The sequence below is a fragment of the Falco rusticolus genome, chromosome 7 (assembly GCF_015220075.1).
Source record: "Falco rusticolus isolate bFalRus1 chromosome 7, bFalRus1.pri, whole genome shotgun sequence".
Lineage (NCBI taxonomy): Eukaryota > Metazoa > Chordata > Aves > Falconiformes > Falconidae > Falco > Falco rusticolus.
Genome location: NC_051193.1, coordinates 63,378,251 through 63,396,361, shown reverse-complemented (window position 1 = coordinate 63,396,361; position 18,111 = coordinate 63,378,251). Strand labels below are relative to the sequence as shown.

The 18,111-nt window shown below is 42.3% G+C and overlaps 2 protein-coding genes across 3 annotated transcripts; one reads left to right on the top strand and one right to left on the bottom strand.

Annotated features, from left to right (window-relative positions):
- PNN (pinin, desmosome associated protein) lies at positions 1 to 10,565 on the bottom strand. Its single transcript, XM_037393381.1, has 9 exons — positions 10,334 to 10,565; positions 9,910 to 9,981; positions 8,979 to 9,047; positions 7,744 to 7,816; positions 7,565 to 7,659; positions 5,515 to 5,590; positions 3,650 to 3,805; positions 3,429 to 3,567; positions 1 to 2,386 (listed from the first exon to the last, which is right to left on the bottom strand). Exons 1-9 carry the CDS (start codon positions 10,444 to 10,446, stop codon positions 1,098 to 1,100), a joined length of 2,082 nt encoding a protein of 693 aa, XP_037249278.1. The 5' UTR covers positions 10,447 to 10,565; the 3' UTR covers positions 1 to 1,097.
- A 1,533-nt stretch (positions 10,566 to 12,098) lies between these two features.
- Positions 12,099 to 18,065, top strand: TRAPPC6B (trafficking protein particle complex 6B). 2 transcript variants are annotated; one of them, XM_037393385.1, is made up of 7 exons: positions 12,134 to 12,307; positions 12,384 to 12,451; positions 13,479 to 13,596; positions 15,081 to 15,164; positions 16,206 to 16,299; positions 16,961 to 17,009; positions 17,679 to 18,065. In XM_037393385.1, exons 1-6 carry the CDS (start codon positions 12,227 to 12,229, stop codon positions 16,990 to 16,992), a joined length of 477 nt encoding a protein of 158 aa, XP_037249282.1. In that variant the 5' UTR covers positions 12,134 to 12,226; the 3' UTR covers positions 16,993 to 17,009; positions 17,679 to 18,065. The 2 variants fall into 2 exon arrangements, with proteins under 2 accessions (XP_037249281.1, XP_037249282.1); XM_037393384.1 differs by having other exon boundaries at positions 12,099 to 12,307; positions 16,961 to 18,034.
- Positions 18,066 to 18,111: the final 46 nt, after the last annotated feature.

The window sequence follows — 18,111 nt, the reverse complement described above, 5'->3', positions numbered from 1 at the left end:
TAGTCTACAAAGCCACATTTATTTGCACATGTACAGAACAGAGCGACAGATGTTATTGTTTTCCATACAAAATTATATAAAAACAGAATTCACCTTCATAGATAACACCATACCACTTTAAGTTGTATTAAATACATTCAGAAAGCATTCTTGCACGCACACAACATTAGTATTAGGTAGTCCCAGGTAACTCCAACACTGCTATTTAATTATCCCTAGTGGTATGAAGGGATCAAAGATTAGTCTGCTACTAAAATAAAAAGAATCCTGGTAGAGAAGCAAGCTGAAGTCTTTCTCCACTGGCCATCAAAACAAGGAACATCATTGAACAGATTAACTGTCTCCAGAACACAGATGTTAATACTACCAAAGCACCCGCAGAAGGCAGGTAAGAGTGGTATTCCAGACTGACTTGAACTGTCTTGGCCAGTGTTAACATTCCTATTTAATCATTGCTTGCCTAGGGATAGGAAAAAGTTTTATAAAACTGGAAGATAGAATTGAGTAAGAGCTTGTGATTACAGAAGAAAACAAGGAATTATAGATTCAAATCAATTACTTTCCCTTCCTACCCAGCACTGGAGACTACTCCCTTTTCTGGGTCTTAAGATTCCCATTCTTACAAGGAATAGAGAGGAAAAGCAAAATTTCACATTTCCTGCAACACTGCCTCCCTACATATGATCTATAAGAGGAATTTAATTGTCAACAGGACATCTCAAACAATTTATTTAAAATGCACATTTATTTCTAAAAAAAAATACGTATGATACAGAAGAAGTGATCACGCCTACTTAAAGGTTTACCTATTAAAATATACAGAGGATCTTAATGAGTACAGGGTATTTAAAAAAAGATGCAAAGGAGTGTTAATCTTTTATTTTTACATTTTCAGGAACTTCACATAATTTTGGTAAGTAACCTTTTACAAAATTATGTAAAAAGTACAAGAACGCCTGGTAAACAGTCTGCATTTTTCCAAAAGATTTTTTACAGCATGCAATTCTTAAGGCAGCCTTCTCCTCCTTACAAGGAATCCTTTCACTCAAATAATCTTCTGCTGCAAAGATTAGGCTAAAGAAGCTTGGTCTCTTCTGTTAACGCCTTTTGTCTTTCCTGTCTGATTTACGGTCTCTTTCACTCCGTGAAGTTCTCTTGCCTGACCGACTACTTTCTGATATAGACCTCTTTCTGTCAGATCTTGAACTTTTATCCTTTGAGCTTTTGGCATCTCTACTCCCACCTTTTGAGGACTTGTGACTTCTATCTACTCCTGAAGCATCCCTTCGCTTCCTGTCTGTGCTCCTTCTGCGTTTTCTATCTCTGTTATGCCCTCTTCCTCGGCTTCGACTTCTACTTTCACTACTGCTAGAGCTACTGCTACTACTGTCCCTGCTAGTAGTTCCACTTGTAGTGCTGCTGGTGGTGGAACTACTCCGACTGCTACTGCTGCCAGTGCTGGAACTACTTCCGCTACTAGTACTGCTTGAAGTACTACTGCTACTACTGCTGCTGCTACTATGGCTATGACTCTTACCAGTTTTGTTCCCTGCCCTACCCCTGCTTCTACTCCTAGTCTTACTCTTAGTTTCTGCACTTGGTGTCTGACTCTGCTCAGTCTGTGCCTCAACCACCTTTACAGACACCACAGCATTTTCATCCTTGTCTGTCTGGGGCTCTGTATCCTGAGTGGACTGAGACAACTGAGGTGACTGTGGCAGTGGCACAGACTGCAGCCGAGATAGAGCCTCAGCCGCAGGTTCTGGCTGAGCTTCAGGTGCCTTCTCCTGTTTTTCTTCAGGTTCAGCTTCAATGTCTGGTTTGATACCTTTCTCCTTCTCGGGAGAAGGAACACTGCACACTTTTTCTGGCTGAGCATTACACTCTGTTTCTGGTTCCACTTCTTTGCCATTTTCATTTTCTATAGGGTCTACGCTATCTGCCTCATTCATTTCAGCCACATCCTGCTCATTATCCAGTGGCTGAACATTTTCACTTTCCTCTTTTACAGCTGTGACCTCTTCATGCTGACCATCCTGTTGCTTGTCATTCTCCCTCACCTCGGTAGTCTCTTCTACTTTAATCTCCATTTCATGTTTCTGTTCATCCTCTTCCTGTTCTTTCTCTGCATCACTATGCCCTGAACCTGTTTTTCCCTTTTCCTCCCCTACCTCCTCCATTTCTACATCATTGTGCTGATTACCTGTCTCCATCTCTTCCACCTGCTGAGCCACCTTACCCTCTTCCTGCTCCTTGTTCTGTTCTTCCTTCTTTTCTTCATTCTGTTCTTCCTTCTGTTCTTTTTCCTTCACAGATTGTCTTCTGGGCCTGGCCTCCATTTTGTTAATCTGCTCTGCAAATTCATTTCGCCTGCTTTCAAAGAGTGCTGGGGAATAAATGCATAAATAATAGTTTCAGATAATCTACAGACACTGAAGTCTATTTTCCCCTTAACTATGAACTAATAAGTTATCAAACTGTTTTAACTTATAAATACTGCATCCTTATTCATTCTGAAGTAGCAAGCCATTCATGCGTAATGGAAAAGACTGCTAGTTACCTTAAGAAAACAAAGCAAAGGGGATAGTCAGCTCAGCTGAGTATCAGAACAGTAAAGCCCTAAATCTAAGCTAACAAAAAGAGGTTTTGACTTCATCAAAATCAATCCAACCAACAGTATATCAATATAATACCTTAATTTCCTGGTATTTATATATTAACAAGGTTATACTACCTAAGGTAAACAAAAGACAGTAAGGATCAGCAAAAAGCTCGTTAGGTATTAAGAAAGCTTAAATAACATAAGCTATTCAGACAGGTGAGCTAGTTTCTCTTATCCCCCAACCCCACACAATGTAGAAGAGTTCCTTAAGAAAAAAAACCCAACACATTCTCATTTCAATAAAGAAAGAACAGTAGGTCTACCATCAACCGGAGTATTTTACATTGTTTTCCAAAAGAAAAATATAGTCATCCTGCGAAACAGAAATGAACACACATTAAGGTGAAAAAAAAGAAGTCATCATAAAGTTCTAGTGCTGTGCTTAAGAAAATGCTTCTCAAATCCCTTGTAAAAACCTGCATTTCCTTGGGTCTTCAATCCATAGAATCTGCCTTTTCAAAAACTAAGCTGCTGCACTGGCATACGTCTGGTAACTAAAGCTAATGTTAAGGACTATGTTTTAAACACATACCTCAAATTATGTATAGACCTCTTTTGACTTCTTGTAAGAGAACCAAAGCACATCCAACATAAAAATAAGTCACTGAAAGAGTAATGTTCACTTATGATGAACACCCATGCAAGAACATACATTTTGTTCTAACCATGAAAATCATGTATTTAAGCAAAGACACTTAAAAAGAAATCTGTACAGCAAACAAAGGGAGGCAAGAACAAGGGCTCTAGTATCAAAAAGACCACTTACCATTCATCTTTTTCTGTGACTCTTCCATCAGCTTCTGCGTAGCAGGACACATTCTGCCAGGTATGTAGAATAAGTGGGGTTTCGTCTTTGTTCTTATGTATTTAATTATTTTAGCATTATGTTCATTCCATTCTTCTTGCTGAGTAATGAAAGAAAATAACCCTAAGATACAGCAGAATAGTTTAAACAAGAAAAAGATGAAGAGCAAAATTAAAACTCACCAACTGAGCAAGCTCAACCTTTTGCTCCAGTAACCGCAGCTCCGTCTGTTTAGCACGTCTTTCCTCAAACAGTTCTCGCCTTTCATTTTCAACTTGCTTTCTTTCTTCCTCTGCCTGCACTTCAAGTTTTTGTTCAATTTCTTGTCGTCTCTTTTGCTAAAATAAATAAAGATTTATCTTAAATATTTCTTTCTAAATCAAGAAAGTGTTCTAGTTTGGTTCACTTAAATTTTTGAATTATTTATACCATTAAAGACAATCCTAAGAACACACTAAGAAATATTTCCTAGATTACAGGTAATAGAAGAGAGTCATTGCTGGCTGGCACCTAATTTTTTGTGGTTGAACTATAAAATTGTGGGCCCCTGTGGATTTCTACCTGCTTTTCTGTCATTCAGTTTTGATTTTAATTTTCAAGACAAGCTTCAACAAGTTTTTTCCCCAACAGCATAAAAAAAAATAAATTTCTGTTATTCCACTGAGGAAAACAAAGTCAACTCCCCCAGAAACAAATGAAGGACTGCAGACTGGTGTTTGTGACCAACAAAATTTACATTGTGAATACTTCCAGTATATTCATTGCTAATTAGATATATTACTACAATCCAGGAATGTCCTGTTTCTATGTCCTAGACAGCCATATGCTCAGATTGTACAACAGCTGTCTAATAAAAAAAAAAGTACATTTTAGTGCCTGGACAACAAAATAGCTGCGTCATAAAACTCTTCAGGCCTCTACTTTGATTTATAGCAAGTTCTTAAGTAAGAAAAGAACAATGCCTACACAAATTTTCAGAAAAATGCTGCAAAGAGCAGTAACTCCTCGAAGTCTCTTGATGCAAACACATACTACTACAGATTAGACAAGGACTCCATGTTACTAAAGCATCCTAATCAATAGTTTCTTGTTCTAAAGGCAGCCAGGCAGCAAAGAACTTTGGTCCTTTCTCATGACCTACATGAGAAGTTAAACAGCAGAATACCTAAATACAGGATCTGAAAGTAATCAATATCAACACTGCAAGCCAGCTATGCTAACACTACACAGAAAAGATTTTAAGTTTAAAGACTTGGTTTCTGTTTCCACCAGACTGCTGAAAGTAGAACTTTCAAACAGTGTTTTTGAGCTAAAGGTTATTAGCATTAACTGAATTACCCATTTAGGGCAACAGTAAACAAAGAGCATACCCCGCACAATTTAAAAGGAGTACTAGGAATAAAGTTACCACCATCCTATATATAAGTTTTTTGAAGTTACCACTAAGCTATGCAAAGCCTTCACTTCAGTACAACCACATCTCCTCTTAAAAACAGGAATTCTTGTTATCTATACAGGGAGGGAAAAGCCATTCGTAGTCAGACAGCACAATACAACCACACATTTCTGTATACTTGGTTATAATTTTAAAAATCTGGAACGCATCAGGGTGGGCACTGCTTTAGCAACACTGAATCACTATTATTTACGGAAGTAACCTATGACCTGCTGAATAGTTATCTGATTAAATTCCATTTACTTTGAAATGATCCCCAAATAATGTAAACAAGAAAAAAGGATCTATTTTGTATTTTATATGTTTTAAAAATGTATAGCAATAAAAAAAAGCCCACAACCAACAAAACATCGCCTTTTCACTTCTGCAATGGTCATAAACAGTGCTTTAGAGTCATGGAACTGTTGGGAGTCCCCTTCCTGCCTCCCATTCCAATTCCACTAAACCAAACGAAACAAAAACCTACATGCACTCTTACTAATCCATTGCACCTGCAACCTACACTGTGGAGAATTTTTATTCCTATTTGAATCAGCTTAACCACACAGCTTTACTTTATTGTTTACAGTCTGATAAAACCAAAATAAGTACCCTCTCAGTAGCAACCGTGGACTCCTGTTTAAATTTCTGAAGAGTGCCCATCAACAAGCCAAATATACGTCGATTCCTGGATAAAAACAAAAAGAAGTTTAAGATTCAGTTCAAGTACCAAGATTTTTATTTGCATAAACCATCAGAGAAACCTTCCACCTCAGTGTTTATTTTTAAAGGCTCGAGTATTGCTAAAGGCCATAGCGATAGAACACGTATTGGCTGTGCCAACAGTAGTCAAAGATATAATTTACACGTATCATATCATATTTTCCTGAAGAGCAAGACACAGCTCTTATCCGTAACACAGCACAGTTAGCATGGGAAAAATTGGAAGCCTGTGCATTTTACATCTGGAAATAATGACACTAAGGAAATACTAAAAAAAACCCCAAAAAACCCAAACATCCAAAAGCAGAAAGTACTGAAGAAAAAGTTGAGTCAATACAGTGTGAGCTGTCAATAAAGCAGTGAACTGGAAGGTCATTGGGCTTTCTGAAAAACGTACCCCCCCACCCACCCAGAGGATTAAGGAGAAATGGAACCACAGGGGACTGAAAGCTCATCTGTCACAGTTTGCCTGACGGTATCTTCTACAATGAGATGCTGCACGGTGGGATGAAACCAGAACTGCTCTCATCCAATTAAGCATCGTTTTGAGAAATCCTAAATAAAGTCAAATTCTTCAAGTAATTCCCTTCTTCTGAACAAGAACTAATTTATTGAATTTCACTTTTTCTTTCTTTCCATTTTATCCTAAATCAAGGCTTTACAGCAAAAGGCAGACTCCCTTATTCGCCTTGAACTTTCACCCAATTAAGAGAAAAAGGAAACACTACTCTGTTAACTCGGTACCACTACACTATGGTGACACAAACCTGACATGGAAAGGTAAAGGTACTTGTATATTAAGGAACAGAAGCAGGAATAAACGAAGAATTGGGAGCTAGAGATTATTCAAAGTGTATTTGTATACGAATGACATCCCAGAAGACAGTGAGCAAGGGTTCAATAGATGCTGTCCTCTTAAAATAGTCTCGTTCCACCACCAGTCATACAGAGATCAATACTAGTTTTCTCACCTCATCTCCCCAGAAGACTACTGATGGAAAACAGTGTAACTACAATTCTGAGGAAACAAACTTTTAGTGCCTTAAGTCCACTAAGAATTTTGGAAGTCTTTCTGTGAGGAAAGCAGTGGGAAACTGGTGATGGAAGCAACAGTAGTCTTGTAACTGTAAAAGAAGCGAGTGAAGTGCCTTTTCTGTGCTAACTGATCTGCGGTCCTTATCAGAGAAGCTCTCTATAGTTCCTTATCCCAGCTCTCATTCTTCTATTTATTTGATGTATGGGTTATTAGTGCACCAGGTGAGCTGCAGGCTGAAGTGGATGGAGTCCAAGAGGTTGGACAGAGTTGCAAATTTGCATTTCCAATACCTCTTCCCCATAGAACTGCATTTCAGCAAGAATTTCTATGGGCTACCCTGACACAAATAGAATACAGGAAAAAGGAAATATACACAGGTCATCTCTGAAAAGAAGCCGCCAAAAGAAAGGTCAGATTGTACACACATTAACAAGTCTGAATGTAATAAGAGAAAAGAACCACATGATGGAACTAAAATTTAATGTTTAAAAAAAACAAAAGGGGGGGAAGCAGGAAACTCACACCCAAAAGCCTCCTTCAACCAATAAAATAAATGAAGTGCCAAGACAGTTGTAATGGTCCAAAATGTTCAGTAACCAGAGAAGCTATATATATTTCTGTCTTACTCAAAGACGATCAATTACAACAGCACTAGCAAACCTGTTCCTGTAGGTGGCCTGAGAAGTAGAACCCGTCAGTTTACAGCAGTAACACTGCATTTTTCACATCATGTTAAGTGTTTTGAGAGTATTTTTAGAAATCTATTTTATACCATTACGGTACTTCTTCGGCATCACCTTTGACACGTGATAGCATGCGTATAATGCTTTTTAAATCTAAAGCTACTTCCTATACTGGCACTCAGAAGTACCACATTAGTGCTTAAAAGACACTTCTGCATACCTTTGTTTTCCTTTCTCGTCCATATTTTGATCTTGTATAAGGTCTCGACGTGTTCGCTCTTTGGAGGTAGCAACAACAGAAGATGGCAACGCTGGCTGCAACAAATTAAAACAAACTACTTTGTTCATGTTCCAGATAAGGAAGTTTCCTCCTGCACAGCTCCATTTATCATGTATTACCTTTTTAATATCATCATCCTCTGCGTCGCTTTCTTGGCGTGATTCTCTTCTTGTCCGACGTTCGCCACCCAGCCTGAGGAAAGCATTAGAGGTCACTAGAGAACATATATTTAGGACATCATCTGTTCTAACACGGGAAAAATACAAGTCAGCATATCTAGTGCAGAAGAATCCACAATTCTAGCTGTTGAACAACTCCCCACTGTTCCAATGACCAGTAAGTAGTGTTTTACAGACAGAACCTACTGTTAGTAAAAAAACAACAACAAAAATCAGTGAGAAAAGACAGTTTTAAGATTTAATACCACTTGCATAGTAAAGAGCCCACATTACTACCACATTTGAATTTTTGGAATATCTTTGGAATTTAATTCTTGCTTTTAATGTTTGAATTCTCTTTTTCCAAATCTCTGAAATGGCTACTGGTATAGAGGATCACTAGACAGATTTTAATGCATCATGATATAAAGGGTGGTATGATTTTTCAAATGGGAACTGCTATTTAAGTTACCTAGCCAAATACCTAGAAAACAGGTGAGGAGGGGCAGAGAACTTCAGACCTGAGAACTTGGATGAACTGAGGCTTTAAACTACTAAGCAGGGAATTAAATTTTTCTTCAGCTTTCACTCTCAGCTTTGTGGCACAGCACTTTACTCCTGGCAAAGCTGTTTCACAGTCTTAATTTTGCATTAACTCAAAAATTCAAAAGCAAGCCTTGCTTTAGTTGAGAACTACCATTGCACCTAAGTGACCACAGAGTGAAGCTCACTATAGTCAGTCACATCTGACAGACCTGCATCCAGATGTGGAAGCTCAAAATCAGAGTCTATTGTCACGCTATACAAATTTGATTTATTGAACAGGAGATCTCAGTCATAATTCAATTTGTGTCTACTGTAAAACAAATCTGGGCTACTAAGCAGATTATAATACAGCAGACTGTACACCAACAGAAAATGCCAAGAATCTTTGTACTGCTGTATCTTTACATTATTGCTACAATCTTTATATTACTGCTACAATCTTTATATTACTATAAGGTACAAAAAAAATTTCACCACAGTCAATTGCCACCATCCAAATATATTTCTAAGAAGCCTTGAATACGTAATCTCTGAAGAAGACTGTGAAAATCATCAGATATTAACAGTTATTGAACCTAAGTATTTTAAATTTACCATTATAAATTCTCACTCTGATAAAGCAAGTTGTCTGCAGCAGTTTTTGCACCTACCTACTGGCTGCCCCTTCAAGATCCCTCTGTTTGGCTGGGGGTCCTCCTCCACTATCCGAGAATCCACGCCTAAAAAGAAAACACTTGTGATCTCAGAACAAGTTAGGCTAACCCCAGGTCTACCTTAAGCCTGCACAATCAAACTGAATTTTGGCTTTGTAGTCACAGTGTAACAATAAATGTTACTCAGCCCTATCTTCATTTACTGTAACTACTGCAATAAAGCATTTAAATGTACTGCTTATGGAACAATTAACCTAAACATGAATTTCTGTACTTATTTAATTAAGCAGCTGCACTAAACCAAGGAGCCCCATTATGTTCACATTTGCAATAATTTTCAATATGTATTAAACCTTAGCCAGCAGTTAAATACTGAGATTCAACAAAAAATCCACCACATACTCCATTAAGAACCACTGAACAAAAATTGGCCTTTTCATTCTACGGGGCAGGGGGGAGGGGGGCGATGACATGATGACTCACAATGAAGCACTGGTGGCTTTAGTTACATGTGCTTGAAAATTTCCGTCGACTTTGACTCTTTCTATTCTTCCTGGAATAGGTACCAGTGTCTTAGTTACTGAGAGACCGATTTTGAACAATTTCAAAGAGACAAGGGCCTAGGCACCACATTACACCTCCCTTAACTTTGATGCTTCCCCCTTGTTTTTCAGGCACATAGTTGACAGAGTTAGGGAAAACCACCGGTTTAAATTTGTTATAACTCAGAATAAGAAAATCCTTTAAATTTGAGACGGTGACATAAAACCCCAAGTGCCCTGTAGCTCAGCTTCAGCGCAGACTTACTGGAACAGCAGTACAATAAGCAGCGGGATCAGCCAGGGCACACAACCCCCGCAGCGGAAGGAGCGCAGCCCGATGCTGGGGCAAAGGGTGGGAGAAGCCCCGCTGTCCCGCAGCCCCTTACCTCAGCAGTAAGCTCCCGCGCCCTCTACCTCCACCAGGGCCTGTGATGGCTAACAGTCTGTTTTGAGGGGGCCTGCAAGAGACAGCGGGCGCTATTAGAGGTGCCTGCCCCACCCCCGCCGTTGCAGGAAGCCCGGCCGGAGGTACCCGCTGCCACGACCATCCCCTCCCCCACCCCACGGCCCTGCCCCCCCCCCCCCCCCCAGCGCTGCGCCAGGGCAGCGGGGACGGCCCGGCGAAGGGCGCGGCGGCCTGCAGACAGCTCCCCGCCGCCCGCCCCTCGGCCCCACCACGCAGCACCCCCCCTCACACCGGGACAACAGCGCGGGGCGCGCCACCCCCCCCCCGCCCCGGCCCTTCCTCATCCCCCCCCCTCGTCCCCCCGGTGGCCCGCTGCTCCCGCCGGCGGCCCCCCCCCGACTCACCTCACATCGTTGGGGTCCCGCCCGGTGAGCTTGCGGATGTTCTCGTCCACGTGCTTGAGGCTCTCCTTGGCTTTCTCCAGCTGCTCCTGCAGCGCGCGCACCGCCACCGCCATCCCGCCTGCCGCGCGGCCTAGCCGGGGCCCAGCGCAAGGCACTGCTGGGTAACGAGGAGCGGGAGGGGGAGAGGCCCCGCCCACGCGTCCCGCCTGGCGGCACCGCGCTCCAGCAGCCGCGGGCCGGCCCGGCACAACCAATGGCTCTTCAACAGCCCCCTCCGACCGCCAATAATCGGGCAAAAGAGGAAAGGGCACGCCCCACGGGAAAGGACCGCCGAAGCCGTTGACCAATCACAGAGCCCAAAGGCAGATTGGCATCCCGAAAGACCAATTAGCGGAAGGCTCCCCTGCCGACTCCACGAATCACCAAAGGGGCCTCCGGAGTGACAATCACTCCGAGCTAACGAGATCTCATGCGCCTTTTTCCCGCAGCCCAATCAGAAAGCCACTTCGAGGACGTTTATCCCCGCCCACCCGGAACGCGTCCTACTTTCCGGCTTTCTGCGGGGCTGATGAGCCCGCACGCAGTCGGCTCAGGCAGGGGCCAATCACCGCTTCACTCTAGAGGCCGCCGTGTCCGGCGATCCAATAGGCGGGGATGTTGTTGAGGGCCGGCGCTCTGCGCCGTGGCGTGCAGGCCGTGGCCGGGCGGTGGCCCCGCTGGGTCTCTGCCCTCCCGCCAGTTACCCGGTGTCGCGGCGGTTCGGGCCTCGCCATTTAGCGGCTGCTAAAACTCCGTTAGCGGCCGTTATTCTTGACGCCTGGGGGTGGTGAGGACGCCAACTGCGCAGGTCCCCCGCAGGCAGCCGGGGCCGTTCCTGCGCACAGGCTGGGCTGGGCCCGCGGGCGCCGCCGCTTGAGGGCGGCGGGACATGGCAGGCGGCGGGACGAGTCACGTTCTGGAAGCCGCAAAACCCACCGCTCCTCCGCAGTGTCCCCAGCGAGGCGGGCCGGGGGTGTAGCCTAGAATACCGTATTATTGCTTTACTAACCTTTTGTTAGGAGATCTAATAGGCCAACATAATTTTTGGGAGTGTGCAGCTGTGGCCTCCTATGGTGACAAAAACAAAAGGAAGCCCGAAGGTAGGCAAGTGATAAATAGGAGAGTCGAGGCCTGTTCTTAAGAGATAACAAGGCTACAAATCAGGACTAACCGGCCCAAGGCTGCACGGCTCCCTAGAAGCCTCCCGTGGGCATGTGTTGGTCCTGAGGCCAGCTAGAGGACATGGTGATGGAAGGCATTGGATCGCTGGTGGAGACCCCCAGAAGACCCACCGGCTTATTTCACGGCATGTGCATAGGGTGTATTAGCATATGGTAGTGTATGTACGAGGACCCCAGGAAAGACCCTGAATATGTAAATGGTTTCTTAGGACCCTGATGAGGCTGTGTAACTCGAACACTATGTAACCGATGTGATGGCGGGTGATGGGCGCGCTCATCTTTCTTTGCGTGTGCGCCAAAGTGAGGAACGCCCGCTTTCCAGACCTCCAAGAGGAGTCCTGGGGAGCTTCCCTGCCGGCTGTCACCGTACGGGGGGCAGCCCCCCAGCTCCGGCCACCCTCGGGACACTGGCTTTGTGCATCCCTGCGGCGGCGAGACTGGGAACGCGGAAGGCCCTTTGCCGGCCCGGGGAGGCTTCGGCCGGTGGGGGAGCGGCGAGCGCCGGGGAGCACGTGCCGTGCCGTGTCGTGCCGTGTCGTGCCGCCCCGCTCCGCCCCGGCCGGCAGCGCCAGTGGGTGACGGCCCAGCCCGCCGGAAGGGGCGGCGCGGCGGGTCCCGGCGGTCGCTGCCGGTTGCGGCGGCGCCGGGCAGGGAGCCCCGCTGCGGAGCGGAGATGGCGGACGAGGCGCTGTTCCTGCTGCTGCACAACGAGATGGTGGCGGGGCTGTACCGCGCCGCCGAGCAGGGCGAAGGGGTGAGCGGGGCCGGGGCCGCCCTGGGGGCCGCCCGGCAGCGGCCGGGGCTGACACCGCGCCTTGTGTGTCTTGCAGGAGAACGGCCGCTGCACCACCAAGCTGGAGAGCATGGGCTTCCGCGTCGGGCAGGGGCTCATCGAGAGGTGAGGGCCCGCGGACGGGGGTTTGCTCGTCCGCGGGGGGTTTCCCGAGGGGCTGCCCGGGGCCCCCCGCCCCCTCCTGCCCGGGCCGGCAGCGGGGAGCACTGTGCTGCGGGCGCGCCCCTCCGGCCTGCTGGCGGCTCTTGCGGGGCGCTGGGTTTGAAACCCCGGGCCGGGTTGGAGCCTGTTTGCCCGGGGGTTGCCGCCCCGACCGCGGGGCCGTGGTATGCGGCTGCATTTCAACCCCTTTTTAACTCCGCTTTTTATATACATGCTTTGGCATGCTTCCTGCTTCTGATACTTTTCATTATTTCCTTCTTAAACGTAATTTTATGATTGGCCACTCATCTTTCGTCTGTCTGAAGCACTCGCACTCGGAACCGGGGCCCCGAGCCCGTTACCCCCGCGTTCCCCCGGCGCTCGGTGGGGCGCACGGTGACCGGCTGCACCGCCGGGGTCCTGCGGCAGCGCTGGGGCTGCTGAGCTCGGGCTGGCGTGGGGCAGAGCTGGGCTTCGCTGCCGGAGAAAATACCCTCAGGGAGGATAAAAGGAGAGGATTCTGAAATAAGGGAGAGAACGAGCTCTCTTCTTGAGAAGCAGGAACAGGTTTTACATGTTTGTTCCTCTGTGTCAGAGCTTTTTTTGCATGTTTGAAGGACTCCTTCCAAGCAGTAGCGTGGGTGTGAGCTTATTGTTCATCCTCTAGACATGTATTTGAAGATAAAACTGGAGTGCCTTGCATCTTTCTGTTCTTCGGCTGTCCTTAATAATCACATAATTAAAAGTGTTTATTTATTTTGCTGTCATGTTACCGGTATTAAGATAACACTGTGTTTCTCTGAAATAAAAATACTTGATGAATGCAGAATGATGCTAGAATGAGGCTGTACAATGGTTGGAAAACTAATTTCTGTTAACAGCCCCAAAAATAATGCTGCATAGCAGTACCTTTTTTTTTTCTTCTTTCTTTCTCTGATTGGTCAAGCTGTGGGTACCTCTGTTATTGATACATTTCTCACTTATCTTGTAGGTTTACAAAAGATACTGCCAGGTTCAAGGATGAATTAGATATTATGAAGTTCATTTGCAAAGATTTTTGGACAACTGTATTCAAAAAACAAATAGATAACCTAAGGACTAATCATCAGGTACAAATGTTGTAGAATAAGATATAACTTAGAAAATAAGTAACAGTTTTGAGTTACTAGTGCATTTTTGGGGGCTTTTTTGGGTCTAGAATAATTCTACCTGGTAGGAAGCCCAAAATGTTCTGTAGTTGTTCTGTTTAAAAAGCAGGTTTTTAAAGTTCATGTTAGCATGTAGCTTAACAATACAATTTAGTAATTGCTTGTGATGTCTGTATCGCTGCTCTGCTTGAAAAGACTAAATGCTTTGAATTCATGTGTGCTGTTGCAGTTACAAACTGACAGGACAGTAACAGTTACAGTTGATTAACGCTTAAACAGGAACCTTTTTATGTATCTCCCAATAAATTTTAGTAGAAAGCTAGTGTAAGAAGGTGATATTGCTGTCTTAACATCTATTTAAATAGAATGGCTGCCTTGAAGTAATGTTTTTATTTTGAAGAATATTTACAGTTTTCAGCAGTTGAGACACTTAGTTGCACAATACTGAACATACTTGTATAAGAAACAACTGAAAAACTTAACCAGATTTGCATGTTGGTGACACTGCCTTGCATCTGTGTCCTTTCTTAAATTGACAGCCACAGTTCTCAAAGCAAGATCAAAGTACTTGAAGGAGCCATTTTACTTGGGTAAAAAATCTTTTTCTTTTTGAATGACTTTGGGTTTGTATGGCCATTTTCCTGTTGTATCAAAGTAGGAACAAGATAATTTGTACAAGCATTGTGACAAATAAAATAGGTTTTATTTTTCAGTGAGCTGATTATCAAGTAATAACTTTAACAGAGAATAATTGCCTTAGAAATCTGGTTTTGAATTCAAAGAAAGCTGCAGTACTGAGCTTAGGTCTCAATTGTATATGCAGCCTTAATTTAATGCTAGGGGTTATAAAATGCTGAAGTAGCCCAGTCATTAGCAAAGAAATTTAAATTACAGGTGTAGATTAAGCTATACTGTATTCATAGTTAATTTATTAAAATGCATATTGTGGCACAAACTTGTAGTGTAGAAAACAAGAGACTCTTAATTTGATCATCTGCTGGGCGTTGTTGCTTGTAATGCTATTAAAGAAGGTAATTCTCACTGAATTTGAGAATAAGAATAGTGAATTACCAAATGAGATTTAAAATTTCAGTGTAAAAATCAGCATGTATTTGATTTATTAACAAAGACTTTCTAATACAGAATTATTGTTTCTGAGCACTGGAAAAACTCTTCCAAGAAGAATGTAAATAAACTTTTTTTTTTAGGATTAACTGATCATAATATTATTTAGGGGTTTAAACTCACAATTAAGTATCTTTTGTTTTGATGTTTTGTATAAGTAAATAATACGGTTTAAACTTAAATCACATATGTCTTCATATAAAATTTCATTTTTCAACCTAAGAACATTTATATTGCATCTACAAATTAAATCCCTTCACATAAAATGTTAATTACATGCTACTGCATATTCAACTAAAATTTTTGGTTTTTTTCAACAGGGTATATATGTCCTTCAAGACAATAAATTTCGTCTCTTGACACAAATGTCTGCAGGAAAGCAGTATTTAGAACATGCACCAAAGGTACCCTTCAGTTTTACCCTTGGGATCTACCAGTTCAGTTTGAATTATCTTGATCTATTATTGGTAACTTTGAATTTTGTAATTCAAAGGATACAAACTCTTCAAAAGGGCAGCTAAAGTTTGGTCTCCAAAAAATGTGCTTTTTAGAAATGGACCTTGTTTTGGAGCTGTGGGTTTGATATACGGTTCAGGAAATGGGCATAGTCATTGTGAAACTTGGCATTGTCATGTTTGAGTTACTGGATGGTAGGAGCTGGTTTGCCACTATCTGTCACTGTCACACAAACTTTTTTTCTCTTTGGAAAGCGTGTGCTTTCAGAAACTTTTAAAAATTTCCAAAACCTATTTGGAAGATGCTATTTGTTACCTAGGACAAGCTTCTGGGATTATATGAACATTCAGAAAGATATTCCACCAATTAAAAATAGTTTTGAGTGTAGATGCTGAGTTTAGGTAAGTAAAATCAGTGCCTCTGCAGAACCTCTGATATAGCACTTTGGTTCAGGGGGATGTGAGAAATGGGGCATTCAGTTCTATTTTATGGTTTCTTAATTTTCAGTCTTAGTCATCACAGTTGCAGGCTACAGTCCTTGGCTCTTTTTCTGATACTTGGTGAGATATTGATATTTTGCAACATAAATTCTAAATACCTGCAGGCCATTGTATTCTAAGATGCAGCCAGTGCAAGAATGCTGACTTGGACTGTTCCTCCTTTGTTGACTTTAATGCCAGTTGCTAATTTCAGCCAAGTCTTGGGAATAATTGTTTTAAGGATATGAAGTTCCTATAGGCTTAATGGAGATAGAAAAAAGTTACTGAAGATAGTGCCTCTAACAAGAGGAATCTATGTTGTGAGCTCCACTGTACCAAGTATCAGAGCTTTTGTCTGTTAGAGACATGACAAAGTCTCTCTGTGCGGTAACAAAACCACCATAGTTTTATATTATCCAAGTGCTAAATCTTGTTCTTGAGTACTTAGTTTCAACCTTTAGCAACAAGCTTCACCCTTGATGCTTATTTAAAGTGCAACTTTATTTTTAGTATTTAGCATTTACCTGTGGACTAATCAGAGGAGGCCTATCGAATTTGGGAATAAAGAGTATTGTAACAGCTGAAGTTTCATCAATGCCTGCATGTAAGTAGGTCTCAGAGTACTCAAATTATTAGCTCACCTGGTAACTTTTCTTACTGACTTCATCACTGTATGAGCATTTGTCAAGGTGGGATTAGTTTGAAGTTGCTGGGCCATAGGAGTCAATATGAACTTCAGGATATGGCTTGTCACTAAACGCTTTAGTGTTTAGAAAATACTGACGGGGGGAACCTCCATGACAACGAGTGGAAAGCAAAACTGAAAAGTTGTATTTACATTTGGAAGCATCAAATGCATAAGAACATATGTCCAGAAGGCTATTGGAACAAGTGAAGATAAAAACAACTAGACACATGCTCTTGCTTGACAGAAGTCATTAGGAAAGTTACTAAGTGAAGTCCATTGTAAAACCCAGGCTGCTTAAGGCGGATTTAAAAATTTCCACAGACGGCACACGTTTTAAATTTAGCAGACAAAACTGTTGTGATGTGGAACATGGATCAGCTTAAAGGAAAAAGAAAAAAAAGCTGTTCAGCTGGAGTTAAATGCTACGTTGAAATAATGGCTAGATGGTTCACAATTAAACGGCAAAATTGAAATGTTCCTTACTATTTCTTTTAATAAAATAATTACAAAAAAAAAATTACTTGGAAAAATAACTCTAATGGTGATACTTTAATCTGACTTTGCTTTTTCTTTGCAGGTAAATTTCAGGTGATGATACAGAAGATGTAGAGCACATTCTAATTTGGGTATCTACCTTAAAAATCCTTTGTGTGTGGATTCAGGGTCTTGGTTCAGCCTTGTATGTAGCTTGTAAATTATAGCAGTGTGCAGCATAATTCCAAAGTGTATAATAAATGTTAATCAAAATAATGCTATCCTTGTATCTTGGTATGAGATTTATTCTATACCAAGATATTAATGTTCATGTGGTAAAAACTATCTACTCAAAAAATTTTCAGCAAAATATTTCAATTACCAAAGCAGCACATATGGAAGACCAGAGGCACATTCTGAGAACTGAGTAAAAAGCCTGACCAAGACGAAATTGAAATAAGCAACTAACGTGTTTTGTGTCACCTAACAAGAATGCCAAATTGCTGCCTTTCCCTATTCACTCTGAACTGTGAAGCAGCAATTGATTGTGTTATTTTAAGGAACCCATTAACACCTGAGCCAACAGCTTTCCTTAAGTTTTCAGTGGAGGCTTAGTTCTTCTAGGAATGATATGGGGCAGTAGAAAAGAGAATTTATTTCTGCATAGTTAAACAGGTTTTCCTATCTCCCTAAGATTAGCAGCTGTTTTTTGTGTCAGAAGAATTTTACAGCTAAGGTCATCTGTACTGGCCAAAGAAGGAAATTTGTTTTAGCTTGTTTTGCATAAACTCAATATTAATGTCATTGTTTTTAATTGCTAGCTACAACTCACTTCTGTAATGAGTGTGTGCAGGAAGATGCTTAGGCCTGCAAGAAGCTATACAGACATCACCAAGACTCTTGAGGACATTGGGGTTTGCTAGATAATAGTTGTTACAAGATTTGCATAACAATATATATCTCGCCATAGGTAAGCATGAAAACATCTTGTTAAAACTTTTTAACAAATTTTGCTGTACAGACTTTTCTGTTGGCAGGTTCAGGCCTTACACTTACAAATGAATCACAATAGAAACTTACGGTGTTTATGCAGAAGTTTATAAGCACGCCTTGTGATAGCGATTCAGTTACTACTTTGAGACCAATAAATAACAGGCTAACCAGAAAAGCTAACATGCTAATACAGCACCTTTGATTGTTTTAACTGCCTTCTGTGTTGGGAGAAGTGTGTGTTGTCCAGTTGTGTGGTGAGCA